We start from the raw sequence: 16,021 nt of genomic DNA on the forward strand, positions 1-16,021 counted from the left end.
CACTACCATCCGGTTGTGTATCATTTTTAAAAAGAATGACCCACAAGTTTAGCATAGTGGTAATTACCACAATCCCAGCACTTGGAGGCAGGCAGAAGGATGCTACACCTGTTAAGGAACAAGACCCTGTTTTAAACAGTAAAAGGCATAGGGGTAATGGCCAAAGTACAAGTTAAAATTCACTGTGTGAAATGAATATAAAAATTCGTGTTTAGTTAAAAAATAATACTACCACAAAACCCAGCACCGACAGAAATAAACTTATAAAAATTACAAGTTTGTATTTGTTTCCAGATACATTCGTTTCCATCCCATTTGGTAAACTGCTCTAATATTATCTTTGCTTTATTTAGTGGCACCAAGGTTTTCATTGGTGATGGATAGAGACATGTTTTCGTCTTCTTTTTTTTTTTAAGACAGAGTTTCTCTGTGTAGCTCCAGCTGACCTGGAACTCCCTGAAACCAAGCTGGCCTTGAACTCCCACTTGGCTATCTCTGCCTCTCAAGCGCTGAAGTACTAGGATTAAAGATGTTCATTGCCACACCTGGCTAATGCTACTTTTTTATAAGATAATTTTAAGCCACTTTATGTTATTGACTAAATATTTATTTTTGTTTATGTGAGAATAAACCCAAACTAAGGAGATACTAAGCCACTGACTGGTAAGAAAAATCCATCCATGGGGCTAGAGATATGACTCAGTGGTTCAGAGAACTGGCTGCTCTTCCAGAGATCCTGAGTCCAATTCCCAGCACCCACATGGCAGCTCACACCTGTCAGTAACTCCAATTTCTGAGGATTCAACACCTTCACAGACATATATGCAGGAAAAAACAATGCACATAAACTATAAATAAGAAAGAAAGGAAGGAAGAAAGAAAGAAAGAAAGAAAGAAAGAAAGAAAGAAACAAAGGAAGAAAGAAAGAAAGAAAGGTCCTGCCTCCTAGCACACAGGAAAATTCAGGGTCAACTCTGGACTACAGAGTGAGCCTCTAATCAAAAAAAGGAAGACCTGCCTCTGTAACTCCAACCTCTGAATTAATTTTGTTCAACAAACCTAGTCTTTTAAAAGCCAGTGATGCTCAATCTTAGGACCTAAAACATCATGGGATATTCAGTCAACACTCGTTGCTCAAATTTAATTGAAATAGATGTAGTGACTTTTGACAAGAAGTGCTCTCTTTTATGAGTACATTGTTGGGGCTGGAGAGATGGCTCAGAGATTAAGAGCTCTGGCTGCTCTTCCTTAGATTCTGAGTTCAATTCCCAGACAGCACACATCCATAATGAGATCTGGTGCCCTCTTCTGGTATATGTGCAGACAAAGCACTCATATGTTAAAAAAAAAAAAAAAATACATAATAAATAAATCTTTTAAAAAGCACATGCTTACTGAAGTGATAACTTATTTGTTTGTTCAAGGTTCTGTACAACCCATGAGTTGTATTTTCTCAGACTAAGAAGCTACACCATAAACCCTATTGTGCTATACCACTCCATCATCTTGCTCTAGAGAAGTTACCGGTTCGAGGCTAGCTTGTTAAAGAGACATCCATATAGAGCCATGCATGTTTGTGTGAATGTTAGCAAGGGAGTCCTGAGAGTGGAGGAAGAGATCTCAAGGGACATGAAAGCAGGGCAGTCGAGCAGCTGTGATAGTAAAGCAGAAAGAAGGATGGACGGGAGGAAGAAACAGTTGGGAGGGAGAGAGGAGGGGGTGTGAGCAGATGAAGACTGTGGTGGCACTTGGATATGGAAACACTATGAGAGGAAATCCATTGTGTTGTAAGCTAACATTAATGAGCACAATTAAACTGAATTGAGCAGTGGTACTTTTGAAAGTAGATTCTGAGTGTGGGGAGTCATACTAGTCTGTTTTCTTTTTTCCTGTTTGGAATTTTCTTGTTATAAAGCTCAGAGGATGCTCACTTAGCTCTAATATTTATGTGACTGAGTGTCATGAGAATGTTAATGAAGTTGTGATTGGTTAATTTCAAATGCTAATTTTAAATTATCCAGCCTCATAGTAATAAGTAACTCTTCTTTTGGACAGCCATGAAGAACTGTACTCAGGTCGCCCTTATGGAGCCCTTGATTCAGGCTTCAATAGTGTGGATAGTGGAGATAAGAGGTGGTCAGGAAATGAGGTAAGTGTTCTTCGTATGATTTAGAAAAAAATGTTTTAAATGAATAGGAATATCTAAATTGAAATTCAGTTTATTACATAAAATAGAGAAACATTAAATAAAGGGCAAAACCCCCACATAGGTCTACCAAACAAGAGTTCTATACTGTTTAATCTCATATATAGATATTCTGGGAAGCAGAATAGGAGTTGAGGTGGTTAAACTGAAGCCTAATTGGCCCATGGTAACATGTCTCTATAATCCTAACTCTCTTAGGAGGCTGAGGCAGGGGGGCCATGGATTTAAAGATAGCTTGACCCAGATAATAGTTCCAGGACAGCTTGCACTGAAAGTCTCTGTCTCAAACAAAACAATAAAAAAAAAACCTTGACATGTAGAACTTGGGCTGGATAATATGGATTGGAGATGGTAATAGGAGGGGCCCTGGAAGTTGGGAAGGTAAATAGGACTGTAAACTGATGGGTACAAAGTGGAGCCTGAGCTCCAGATGTGAGCTCAATGGTGGAGCTCTTCCCTAGACACCTTAGTGAGTTCATTCACATGCCCCAAAATACATGGGGTTTTTTTTGTTCATTTTGATTAATTAATAATATTATATTTTCTGTCATTTAAAATTACTAGAGTGTATTTTAGCTATGAATTAAATGACTATACTTTTGCTAAAGGTACTGGTAACAGAGATTTTATAAGATTGCTTCATTAAGAGTTCAGAACAGAAGCCGGCTGCAGCAGCACATGCCTTGACTGCCGTGAATCCCAGCTCTCCGGGGGCAGTGGCAGGTGGATCTCTATAAGTTTTTTTAAAGCCAGTCAGGACTACATAGTGAGTTCCAGGCCATCCAGGGCTGCACAGTGAGACCCTATCAAACATAAATAAGTAAATAAATCAAATAATAAGTAAATCAAAACAAATTAAAATTAGATCACAACTTCATTACCAGTAGTAGTTACATATGTAGGTCTTGGTGACTATGTTCATGAATATTGCAGTGTGTGTTTGTGTGTGTGTATAATTTAAACCCATGTAAATTTTTATTTACACTTCTGAATATCCTTCTTTTTTTTGTTCATTGTGATAAAATTTGCCATTTTAAAGTACATTTCAGTTGCATTAAATATATGCACAGAATTATACAATATTCACTGTCATTTCCAAAATTGTTTTGCTTCATCTCCTTCTATGTAAATTTTAGTTTCTACCCATGTACTTTATATTATCTAAAATTGGGAGTGATGGGTCTTTTGTTTGTTTGGTTTGATTTGTTGTTTTGTTTGGGGGGGTTGTTTTGTTTTGTTTTTCAAGATAGGGTTTCTCTGTGAAGCCCTGGCTGTCCTGAACTCACTCTGTAGACCAGGCTGGCCTCAAATTTGCAGAGATCTGCCTGACTCTGCTTCCTGAGTGCTAGGATTAAAGGCATATATCACCACCGCCCCTGGAAATTATGGTTTTTAATGTTTCTGCTTTTTAAGCCTACAGATGAATTTTCAGATCTGCCTCTTCGAGTGGCGGAGATTACTAAAGAGCAGAGACTTCGGAGAGAAAGTCAGTACCAGGAAAATCGCAGCAGTGTGGTGGTCACAAATGGCGGAGGTAAACAAGACTGATGATATTCAAAGCCTTTTTAGTTAGCTTATTTTGTTTTATAACATGCTCTCCTGTAGCCCAGACTGGCTCAAACTCAGGGTAACTTGGAATTTCTGCTCCTCCTGCCTCCACCTGGTCTTCCTCCCTCCTCCCCAGCCCTGGGAGTACAGGTGTGCTCCACCACACCTGGTTCTGTAGTGTTGAGGATTGGACCCAGCGCCTTGTGTGTGATAGGCAAGGACTTTACCAACTGAGCCTAGCTGCTACCTTAACTTTGTTGTTGTTTAAGGAAGAAATAGTTTGTTTTGGCTTAAGGTTCCAAAGGGTTACAGGCCGTGGAGAGGAAGACATGGCAGCATGCAGGGAAGGCATGGGGTTGGTTAGATGTAGAGAATTGCCGTCACCCCACCTTTTGTGATGTCATCTGTATCTCCTTCACTCTTGTAAAGACTTCTGTTTATATATGACCAAAAGAATAGTTTGCCATTGGGATGAAAATTTAACTTCTCTTTATTTTCAGTTTGTAATTAACATTATTTCCTTCTCATCCTTACTTACTTCAGGGGAAAATTTATCAAGGACAGTTGTCTGGAGTAGATCTTGTTTATCTTGGTCTTACTACGATATTCTTCTGGAGTAATAGAGTCTCTTTTTTAAATTCTTCATTTTAAAGAAACTCCTTGAGCTTTTTCATCGATGATGTTTATCTGCTTGTGTTTGTTTTTAACTTTTATTTATTGGGAAGGAGTGTACCACCATAGGCGTGATGAGGTTAAGAACAACTTTTCCTCTCCTTCCATATTGCAAATCCCAGGGATCAAATTCAGGTCATTAGGCTCAGCAGCAAATGTTTTTGCCTACTGAGTCATTTAGCCAACAATGTTTAAAATTGGGTTTTCACTCCATTATCCAGGCTGGCCTCCAGCCCCTGGATTCAAGTAATCTTGCAGCCCCTGAACACTGGGGACTATAAGTGTCTACCAGCATGCCCATCCTTCAGGGCATGTCTTAGTGTCAACTTTGTTTTTGATCTGGAGTGGTGTTGTTTGGGGCTTCTGAAAACTAGCTTTTCCTATTCTGACACTGAAATTAGTAGATTTTGTTTGTTTGTTTTATTTTGTTTTTCGAGACAGGGTTTCTCTGTATTGCTTTGTAGGTTGTCCTGGAACTAGCTCTGTAGACCAGGCTGGCCTCGAATTCACAGATACCCGCCTGCCTCTATCTCCCAAGTGCTGGGATTAAAGGCGTGAGCCACCAACACCTGATTCATAGTAGTCATTTTAAAAATAAACAGTTCTCTCTGCTCCCATGTACTTCTGAAGTAGAGTTTAGCATTCTATTCTAAATTCTTCCAATTTGAATTTTAAAGCCTAATGTTCAAATTTTGAGGGCCAGTATTGAGGGATAAATTACATTGATTTTCCAGAAATGCACTTGTTTTTGAGAAGCAATTTTGTTTCTAATGTCACTTGTTTTTTGTGGGGTTTGTTGTTGTTTTGTCCTTACATTCTTCTTTGTTTCTGTTACTTATTAAAATAAGCTGGCTAACAATAAAGACACCTGACATCAGCCTCTCGCCTCCACATGTACACATACATGTGCACATACAGCCACAAACATGCTTGTACACATGCATACACCACAGATATACCCAGCATACAAATTTAAAAAACTGAAATGTGGCTTTTCTGAATTGAGATATAACTACAAAATCTTCATCAAATTTTGACTGTACTAGTCTGAATAATATGAAAGCCTGATGTGTTTTCATGAGAAATGGTCTTAATATATAAACTATTTAATTGGGCAAATTACAGCATATAGAATAGATAAATAAATATATGTATGTATGTATGTGTGTGTGTGTATCAGATTTCTAATGTAATATCACCTTATAACCTTTTCATCCTTTTAGATCTGAATAAATTTATCACACAAAATTCAATTTAATATAAACCAGACCAGTTAAATTCAGTGTTGTGGCACAGTGGGACAGCATAAAACAATGATTTGCATTTATTGCATTGCTTGAGAAACATCTTGGCAGCAAGGTCCTAGTGTGCCATTTTATGTAACTGTTAAAAGTAGTTAGCTTTAACGATTACAGACATCCAGAAGCTTAACAGATGAAACCATTCTATGGCCATGTCTCCAGTTGCCTCCCTTCCCCCAAAAGTGTCTTTTTTAGCTGAGTAGACTTTTTCTTTAATAAGTTGTAAGATACACTTTCCAGTCAGTATCTTGAGAAGAAAAAAATTCTTCAGATGACTCCCTTTCACTCAACAAATTGCTGCAAAAGTATCCAAAGCATTGACCTCTAGCATATAATCTAAATAGGGAAATCTTTGTTCTCTCTTTTTTTTAAGTTTGAGCTACAGGAAGGGAAGCAGTCAATAAGTTTCTTCTTTTCCCATGTCTTTTGTTGTCTTGTCTCTCTTCTGAGTTAATGGTTACATTTTCTGAATCCCATACTAATGAAAGGACACAGCCGTCTGTCTCTAAGCTGCAGCTAACCAGCCGGCTTCTGTCCCACAACTCATACTGCCTGTTTAAAATACTGCAGAGCCATCCAGAGAAAACACATATCAGGGTCTACACTTAATGACTCACCCTCAGTTGTTGCATTCTTTAGTGTATATGGACTAAGGTTTTCAAGAGACAATTCTTGCAAGGGGCTATAGACTAAATACTAAAGGCTGGTGTCACAGAACAAACACGAGGAAAAGGGAGAATGTAATTTAAGCAAATGTCTTTATTGACTGTTTAACTTTAACTCTGTCTCTCTCTGGGGTACAGTGGAGCATGATCTGGATCAGATTGACTACATTGACAGCTCTACTACAGAAGAAGAAGAGAACGATGCCAAGCAGCCCAAAAGCTTGGACAGCAGCAGTCTCAGCTCACAGTTCATGGCATACATTGAACAACGGCGAATCTCCCATGAGGTAGTATCCCCATTCTAGCCTAAGGAAGTGAGTATCCCCTACTGAAAACAATCAGGATGGTTGGTATAGATTGCAGTCATGTCCATGATTTATTGGTCTAGGCCTATTTGTTTTATTTTCCTTTCCTATTTTAGACTTGGATTTTTCAGACTTAATTTGGAAAAATCAGGAAATACTCTCAAAAATGGTTCAAGTTTTATTCTTCAGATTAAAAAGTCAGATTTCACTCATTTGAGGATGCGGTGAAAGGAGACAGGAGAGTGACACCTGAGCATGACCTCAGGCCTTTGGAGGACATGCAAGGGATAGAAGACTTTTCTTTATTATATTGTTTTGCTTTCTGGCTGGCTTTTTTGTTTTTTTTTTTTCTTGATTGCTTTTCTTTTTTATAATTTTTAACTATAAATCATAATTTGATAGATAATTAAACCAAGGTTGACTTTTGAGGAACATTCAAGTTACTCATAGAATAATAACAAGTGTAATTATACTGGTACTTTTATCCTAAGTTAACAGAATATAAATTGTTTGCTATTAAAATTCTTGGGTGTCTCTTATAATGAAGCATTGAATTGCCTAAAATACAAATAAGCATTCAGACCACTGTAGACTCTGCCAGTTCCTCAAGGGTCTTAAGTAGAATAGCATTCTTCAATGTGTCTAGTCAGCATAGTAAAATGCTTCATTTTAGTGTATGCTGTGTTAATGTCTGGAGTTTGTCCCAGGTCCTGAGCAGGGGTTATTTGAGAAACACTAGGGGCCTTTTTGAAGAATGATGCATTTAACTTAGAAATCAAGAATCAGTTGCTTCAAGTGGAATGCACTGTAGAGTAATAGCATTCCTTAAAATAATCCTCTGGCTCCTGTTTGAAGGCTTGTGAACACAGTCATTTTTGTTGCAGTTCAGAAGACATTTGTATCTAAAATCAGATAAAAATCACATAAATCTAACCCTGTAGCCAAGAGAAGATGATAGACCAGTGACTGATAAAACTGACCTGTGGTTCAAGCTGTTAGTCTCTGCTAGAGTAAAGAGTTACTATATAATAAAACTTAAATTAATAATGCTACATAGTGCTCTTTAGAGAAATCTCTTTTCTTGTCTTCCTTTAATCACTTTATAATGCTTAGGTAGTCTAAGTGGGGTGTCTCCGCAGAATGGAACAGAAACTGCTTACTGGCCTACTGAGCAATGTTGTATTACTATTTCCCTTCCACATTGTAGAGGCTTCTTTAGTGTTTTTAAATTCTACCTCTTGTATGTAGAAGCTATGGTGATTCTTTGGCATAAAGCTCTTGGTGTTTTTGTGTCATGTAGCTTTCTAAAATTGGGCAGTTTGTAAAAGTGTGATGCAACAATGAAAGAGAGTGTGAGCTGACTTCTGAGGCCTTTTTTGTTTATTTGTTTTTGGAGACAGGATCTCACTATAGAGCCCTGATTGTCCTGGAACTCACTGTATAGAACAGGCTGTCCTCGAACTCACAAAGGTCACCTTCTGCCTACCGATTGCTGGGATTAAACATGTGCACCACCACACTTGGTTGCTATGGATCTTTTTATTCTGACAATATTACTCTGCATAATCACTAATTTATACAGTAAGGAGAGAACCTGTTAAGTTAAATATTCATAGATTTTGCATTTGCTTATTCATCAAAGCCTATAATACAGCCTGTGGGTTTTTTAATGTGTGTTTGGTTTGGTTTGGTTCTGCTTCTTTTCATTTGTATGTGTGTGAGTATGTCAGCACACATACCACAGTGCACCCGTGGAGGTCACAGGACAACTTTGTGGAGTTGGTTCTCCCCATCCAGCTTTCTGTAGTTCTGGAGATCACACTCAGGTTTCTGGTTTGCACAGCAAGTGCCTTCTAACATTGACCCATCTCAGCAGCCCTTGCTTTTAGTTTCTTCAGATGGAGTCTCCCTGTCACCCAGGCTGTCCTCAAACTCAGTTCTTTTGCCTCAGCTTCCTGAGTGCTGGGATTATAGGCATGTACTAGCACAACCTGCTAGCCTGAATGCTTTTAAACATAGCTCACAAAGGAAAATTCTATCAAAATAAAATTTCCTAAAGATAAAACTAATTAAAAACATAATTACAGCATTTTTGACATATTATGTGTTTTCAATTTATTTACTGACTTTTTTCTTTTTGGCCTAGGGCACACCAGTAAAGCCAATACCTGTTAGAGAATTTCAAAGAACAGAAGACATGAAAAGATACTCACATCAAAACAGGTTTGAAAAAGCAACTACTTAATTCTGTTTTGGAACTCAGTAATACAGTAAGATTGTGAATTGATTTTGGTTTTGTGTAGATGCAGATATAATGAAGACATTTGGTTTATGTGTGCTTTACATGCCATGTACATGAGTCTGCATTTGTACTCACACCACTGTAAAAATGATTTATTGATTCCAAATCCAGACTACCTAAACTTTAGACTTAGTTGATTTGAAAGTACTTAGTAATAGTGAAATTTTGTGGTGATGAATATTAATTTATGCATAGAAAATGTAAAGATTTTCAGAAACCTCACTTTTTAACTTAAATTTTTGAATGGGTAATGGAATAAGTTACATGTATTTTCATTCTTACTTCAATTTTGACAGTCTCTCCACTGTACTTAGAGTCTTACTGTTTCTGAAATTAGCTCAGTGCTGGTTTTCATTCTAGAACTCTGAAATGTTTCTGCCTATAAACTGTATCACAGTAGTTAATTTTTTTCCCAGTCTTTGGTCCTTGTGTATGAAATCTTAAAAAACAGTAGGCTTGATATATCTGTTCTTTTTTTTTTTGGTTTTGGTTTTTAGTTTTCAAGTTGGGGTTCCTCTATGTAGCCCTGGCTGTCCTAGAACTCAGTCTGTAGATCAGCTGGCCTTGAACTCAGAGATCCAGCTGTTTGTGCCTCATGGAATCAAAGGCTTGCACCACCACACTCAGCTGATATGTCTGTTCTTAAATGACAGTGAATTTACTGTATAGCATCTGTCATCCATCCATAGATATTCATAACAACTGGCATGCCATTATTGTCTCAGGAACTATGATATGGATGGAATAAAGAAAATGTAGGAAGAATAATGAATTAGAAAAACATTTTATTTTATTTTATGTGCATTGTTGCTTTGCCATTCGTGTCAGATCCCCTGGAACTGAAGTCACAGACAGTTGTGAGAGCTGCCATGTGGGTGCTAGGACTTCAACTCGGGTCCTCTGGAAGAACAGTCAGTGCTCTTAACCACTGAACCATCTCTCCCAATATGAAAATTTTATAACTTGGCCTTTTATACCTGTCACTTATTTCTTAGAGGTTTAGTTAAATTTTGTATACTTTGAAATTTATCTCAGAATGGATTTTTTATAAATGCCCATTAGGCACACACTTGAAATATTTAGTAAGCAGTTAGACACACACGAGATATGGAGAAACTGGAGCTTAAACTACTGGCAAAAGAGCCTAAGCAGGATCATCATAGGGATGGAAGACAAAGGATAATGTTGGAAAGGCTAAAATGAAAAGGAGGATTTTTAAAATGGAGAAGGCTTCATTCTTCTTCTGTGCTGCCTTCAAGGTAGCTACCATCTCTTTGGCAGCATCATGGCTACCCTCCAGCATCTGATGAAACCCAAGATCACCAAAAAAAAAAAGACCAATAACTTCACTTAGCACCAGTCAGACTGATGTGAGCAAAACTGACAGAAAGCCATATGTATTGACATTAGGGTGCAGAGAAGATCCACGGCCAAACTCTGGTGCCCAGCATCAGTTAAGAAGCAACAACATGCTCTCCATTAGCTTCTGTAAGTTCCTGGTCCACAGTGGTTAAGAGCTGGAAATGTTGATGGTATGCAACAAAGCTTACTATGCTGAGATTGCTCACAAAGTTCCCTCCAAGAGCCACAAAGTAGAACAGCACGTCTGGCCATCAGTCACCAATCCCAATGCCAGGCTGCACAGCAAAGAAAGTAAATAGATAAATAAACTACAAACTCTTTCAGGAAAAAAGAGAGATAAGGATGAAGTGCCCCATACTACCAATCCACTGGGCTAGGTGAGGAGGACTAGGCCTGCTGCCTTGGCTTAAACGGCCCAGCAAACACAGTAAGACTTACAAAATAGAGACTGGGTTTGGCTAGCTTCTTAAAAGAAAGTTCAGTATAAAAGGAGGGTAAAGAAATATGTTAGGAGCTGAGCATAGGCCTGGAATCCCAGGCACTCAGGGGCCTGTAGTAGAAGGATTGAAAGTCCAATGCTAGCTTAGACAACTTAATGAGACCCTGTCTCCAAATGTGTAAGAGAAGACAGGGCCTAGAAATGTCATGCAGTGTCGGAGTCCTTAATTAGCTTCTGTTGCAAACTCACAGAAATCTACCAGCCTCTGCCTCCCAAGTGCTGGGATTAAAGGTGTGCGCCACCACCCCCAGTTTATTGCTCCATTTTAAAGTCCCAGAATACTTCCCTTTCTCATCTTGAGATCAACTCTCATGTTGAGTGGGGATGATAGAGGAGGAGTCTAAGCTTACTAGAAAGCTTGGGTTCTAGTTCAGGATTTGACATATATATACCTACCATTAAGTCCCAAGGCGTTCACTTTTCTTAGTTGTAAATGTAACAGCTGATACAGCACAGTACCTGAAGTCCCTTTCAGTTCTCATAGATTACATGGTAGTTGAGAATATAAAATCAAATAGCAGGATTTAAGTCTAACTTTACAACCTATAGACTGTGTCACCTTGAGAAGGTCACTGTTCCTGAGGCTCAAATTCTTAGTTTTCAGCTGAGGGTTATAGTAGTTCTTTGTTCATAGGGTTACTGTGAGGCCAATCAATAAATACCAATATGAGGGAAATACTTAATACAGTGAATATATAACAGTACATGCTAAGAACCCAATGAGTATTTGTTCCTGTTTGTCCCAGAAAGATATTATCCCCCCCCCAAAAAAAAATAAATAACATGAGCTTCTATAAATTAAAAACCTTTATTTCACAAGTGTATCAAAGGGGGAAGTCCTGGGTCAACAAGAGGCTCAGCAGGTACATTTGCCACCAAGCCTGACAACTTCAGTTTAATACTTGCAGGCCGAACACTGTATCCATAAAAAATAAATAAATCTTTGAAAAAGAAAAACTAAAGAAGAGGAAAAGACCTTTTTGAGATGTTCTCCATAAATTGGAGTCTGTTTGTAGCTGTGGTAGAACGTCACAACCAAAAGCAACTTGGGAAGAAAAGGGTTTATTTCACCCTAGTTTGTAAGTCCATCAGTGAAATAAGCCAGGGCTGGGAAATCAGGTGGGGTTCTGGGAAGTAGGAACTGGAACAGAAGACTTGGAGTTGCTCAGCCTTGCTTACTGGCTTGCTCGGCCTGCTTTCTTATGTACTCCAGAGCCCCCTGCCTAGGGGTGGTATCATCACAGTAGGCTGAGCCCTCCCACTTCAAACACTAAGAAAATGCCACACCTACGTGCCTGTAGGAAATCTAGTGGGGACACTTTGTCAGTTTAGGTTTCTTTCTAATGACACTAACCTGCATGAAGTTGACATAAAAACTGGCCAGCACAGAGTCTTTAGACGACTTGAAATTTGTGTCCTTAACATGAAAAGTAAGATCCTACCAGAGAAAATATAGGCACATTAAGAAAGGTGGTAGAGTCCTAAATGCCAGATTAAAGAATATGAGCCCCTAAGTTTGACTTCTAGCACTAGCAAGAAAAAACAATTTTGTTTTTTAGGGGTTGAGACTACTAGAGCTTAGAGTTTGCTTCATTTGCCTACTAGCTTACTGATGTCAGTGAAACACACATGATTTACAGAGCCTGGAAAAATGTGACCCTGCTTGAGGAAGAAAATAAATAACAGACTGTATAGTTGAGGAAAGTGGTGCTGTCTTTGTGTTTGTTAAGCATCACATAGGGCCTCACCTTTTTCTTCAGAATGAAAATCAACAGAATCTTTACTTTGTTACTTAAGATGCTCTGTAAGTGTAGTCCCCAGGTTCTGCTGCAGCCCAGGTTTCTGTTGATAAAATACCTGTGCCCATCAAAGGATCTCAGTTTACACATCTCTTGTTTCAGTGATGGTAGGTAAGTGGGTAATAGCTCTGTGTTACCAAAAAAAAAAAAAAAAAAAAAAAAAAAAGATGTTTGAAAAGTACTCTCAAACAACTGTCATCACTGTTGGCTGGCATAGACAGTGGTTAGCTAGCCATCAGTGATACCATCACATGATACGCAAGTTGGAGATATCAGGTAGGCCTGTAGGTTAATGTAATTTCTTGGCTACAAAATTCAATTACTCTTTCAGTGTTGACTTAACAGGTTGCCTAGTCATTGACAGAAACTTCAGTTAACAATGAAAATTTCACTTGTCCCTTATCTCTTTTTTTTCTGATCCAGAGTTCCAGTTGAACAATCATCTGTGTTATCACTGCCACCAAGTCACAATCGGGTAAGTTTTTTTTTTTTTTTTTTTTTTTTTTTTTTTTTTGTTTTAGCTATTAGATTTTGTTCTTTTGGTTGGGTTTTTTTTTTTTTTGAGACAGGGTTTCTCTGTGATGTTCTGGAATTCACTCTGTATACCAGGCTGGCCTCAAATCCACAGAGATCTGTCTGCCTCTACCTAGCCAGTGCTGGGACAAAAGGCATGTGCCACCGTGGGTTCCTGGGATGGAACTCAGGTCATTAGTATTTGGTGGCAAGCACCTTTACTGGCTGAGCTTTCTTGCAAACCCCGTTTTCTTTTATAATACTTAAACTGCCATTAATTGCCAGATATCCGTAAGTTTAGTATTTGTCTTCTCAGTTAATTCATATAGCATGTGGACATGATAGTGCCTGCTTTCATACATACAAGAACAGTGAATTTTTTAAAATGTTAGTAATGCAAAGCAAAACTTGAGATAGCAGCATTCTTTATATTAATACAGGTTACTGACATGTTGACCCTTATCCTCACTTGTATGTCCAAAATGAAACCTCTCTTGCAGCTTTCACATTCAGATTTGGAGCTTCATCAGAGGAGAGAACAGTCCATCGAGTGCACTCGGAGAGAGGCACAGCTTGCAGCCCTGCAGTATGAGGAGGAGAAAATAAGGACCAAGCAGATTCAGAGAGATGCTGTCCTGGACTTTGTCAAAGTAAGTCCTTAACCATCATTGACAGATACTCTTGAAGTTAGGAGACGTAAATGTTTATTCATTTTGCCAAGACTGCCAGTTATTTTTGCCTTAATTGAAGGAACAATTGTTTCTCTTATAAGGAATCTCAACTAAAGATAGAGTGACTGTCCCCCTCGAGCAGTAGAACCATTGCCTTGACCACCTTACTATGGGGCTGCTGGCTCTCCCATCTCAGGTGTAGTAAAGATCGTGAAAGTGGCAGTACCGCGTGAATGTCAAACTGTTATCGTCCAAACTCGTCTCATGATTTTTCCTGTAGCAAATGCTGTTGGCAGCTGCCAGGCTTCATTCTTTCTTGATCTTTGATTCTTTCCTTCCTTCCTGTTTCCATACCTGCTCAGCAAGGACACACCTGTTATTGTTTCTTCCATGGATATTTTACAGCATCTGTAGTGCAGTCTGAGAACTATGGAAAACAAATGTTGATTGTATGGTTTGTTTTTTCATTTTGAAGTCACCTTGGTATTATCAAGTGATAAATAATAAATAGTTAGGTATTTATAATTTTGTTTACATAATATGTCTCTCCCATCCATTTGTAAACTTCAAGACAGGAACTATGTGTTTTGCTCACTGGAAGTTACCAGGTTTGAGTCTGTAGATAAACTCAAGAGACTTTTGTTGAATGAATCATTGTTGCCTAGAAAAGTTTTAGGATTTTAGACAGAGACCATCTTTTGAAAGTACTCTCTGAATTTTTGTTCTGTTGTTTTATATGAATGCTTCCTTCATGTTTATTTATTTTGTGTGTATTTTGCCTACATGTATGTATGTGTGTGTTTGTGTGCTACATGTATGCCTGGGGCCCTTGGACGTAAGAAGGTTTCAGACCCTTTAGAACAGAGTTATAGGCTGCCATGTAGTGCTCTTAACCACTGTGCCATCTCTCCAGCCCTGTCCCCACCCTCCTCCCTCCCAGCTCTTTGAATCCTGTGATAATCATGGTCTTCCTCCTCACTGGAGTCCTCTTCTGTTACAATGTAGAAAAGTCATCTGTCCAGAGACAAAAGCTAAATCAGCATTCCTAGAAACAAGTTTATAGATCCTTCTGAAAAAGTCCATCTCATGTTAGAACCGTCTGGAAAGAAGCAAAAGGAGAAAATGGAATAGAAAGTAATTGCAGTAATTAGTCTGGTACAAAAGGAAGGCATAATCCCTAAGCTTGGTTTAATAATTACCATGGAAGGCATCATGCCCTTTGATAGCTGAGCATATGAGAAATTTCTAAATCGATGGGTGCTGAACAATGAGTAAATCATTAAAGATAAATTCACTTGAGTGAACGAGTTTATGAGAATATTCACAAGATACTCAGAATGTGTATGTGTAAGTTTTTAATTTTTTTTATTTACACTTATAAAACTATGATAGTGTAGTTTGTTGCTGTTCTTCATTTAAACTAAAATGTTTAAAACAGGATCATAATCTCCTTAACTATTAATTACAAGAAACAAATTGATGTGATCTATTTAATTAATGTATAAGTTCCAGTGTTAAAATTCTAACTAGCTTCCTCTTTCTGGGCATATAGCAAAAAGCATCACAAAGTCCACAGAAACAGCAACCCCCTGGAGATGGTGAGGTAAGGCCATATGACTACTTTTTCTGGAAATTTATTATTTTTGCAATGGACATGAAATGTTTGACATATGATTATCATGTTTTAATAATCAAAGTGTTTAAATGATCAAAAAATGCTTTTTTGGCTGGTGTAGTGGTATATGTCCATAATTCCATCATCTATCAGGCAGAGGCAGGAGGCCCTAGGCTACATAGTGAATTTCAGGCTAGCCTGAGCTATGTAGAGAAACCCCCATCTCAAACCAACCTACTTCCCAAATTGTCTTTTCCCCCCCACCACAAAATTCTACGTATGTCCAGGTGGTAGTGGCAGCGTACTCTTTTAATCCCAGCACTCAAAGGGAGGCAGAGGTGAGTTTGAAGCCAGCTTGGTCTACAGAGTGAGTGCCAGGACAGGTTCCAAAGCTACATAGAGAAGCTGTGTCTGGAAAAACAAACAAAAAATGAAATGAAATGAAATTGTACATATGAAGGAGAATAAGGTACATGGTTAGGAAGGAGGTAGGGGAACATTTAGGTTAGGTCTGCACAGACAACCATCTAGAGATTTCAGCCCTCCCTTTGCAACCTGAATCA

General features: G+C 38.4%; 1 protein-coding gene across 6 annotated transcripts in view; it reads left to right on the forward strand.

Annotated features, from left to right (window-relative positions):
- The window catches only part of Lrch3 (leucine rich repeats and calponin homology domain containing 3), an 88,512-nt gene that overhangs the window by 46,169 nt on the left and 26,322 nt on the right, over positions 1–16,021 (forward strand). For all 6 annotated transcript variants that reach the window (XM_051191366.1, XM_051191369.1, XM_051191365.1 and 3 more), the window contains exons 7-13: positions 2,056–2,149; positions 3,620–3,740; positions 6,531–6,679; positions 8,844–8,920; positions 13,083–13,134; positions 13,673–13,822; positions 15,396–15,446. In XM_051191366.1, the coding sequence (XP_051047323.1) occupies positions 2,056–2,149; positions 3,620–3,740; positions 6,531–6,679; positions 8,844–8,920; positions 13,083–13,134; positions 13,673–13,822; positions 15,396–15,446 (694 nt within the window). The remainder of the gene's footprint in view (positions 1–2,055; positions 2,150–3,619; positions 3,741–6,530; positions 6,680–8,843; positions 8,921–13,082; positions 13,135–13,672; positions 13,823–15,395; positions 15,447–16,021) is intronic.

This window comes from Phodopus roborovskii, unplaced genomic scaffold (assembly GCF_943737965.1).
Source record: "Phodopus roborovskii unplaced genomic scaffold, PHOROB, whole genome shotgun sequence".
Taxonomy (NCBI): Eukaryota; Metazoa; Chordata; class Mammalia; order Rodentia; family Cricetidae; genus Phodopus; species Phodopus roborovskii.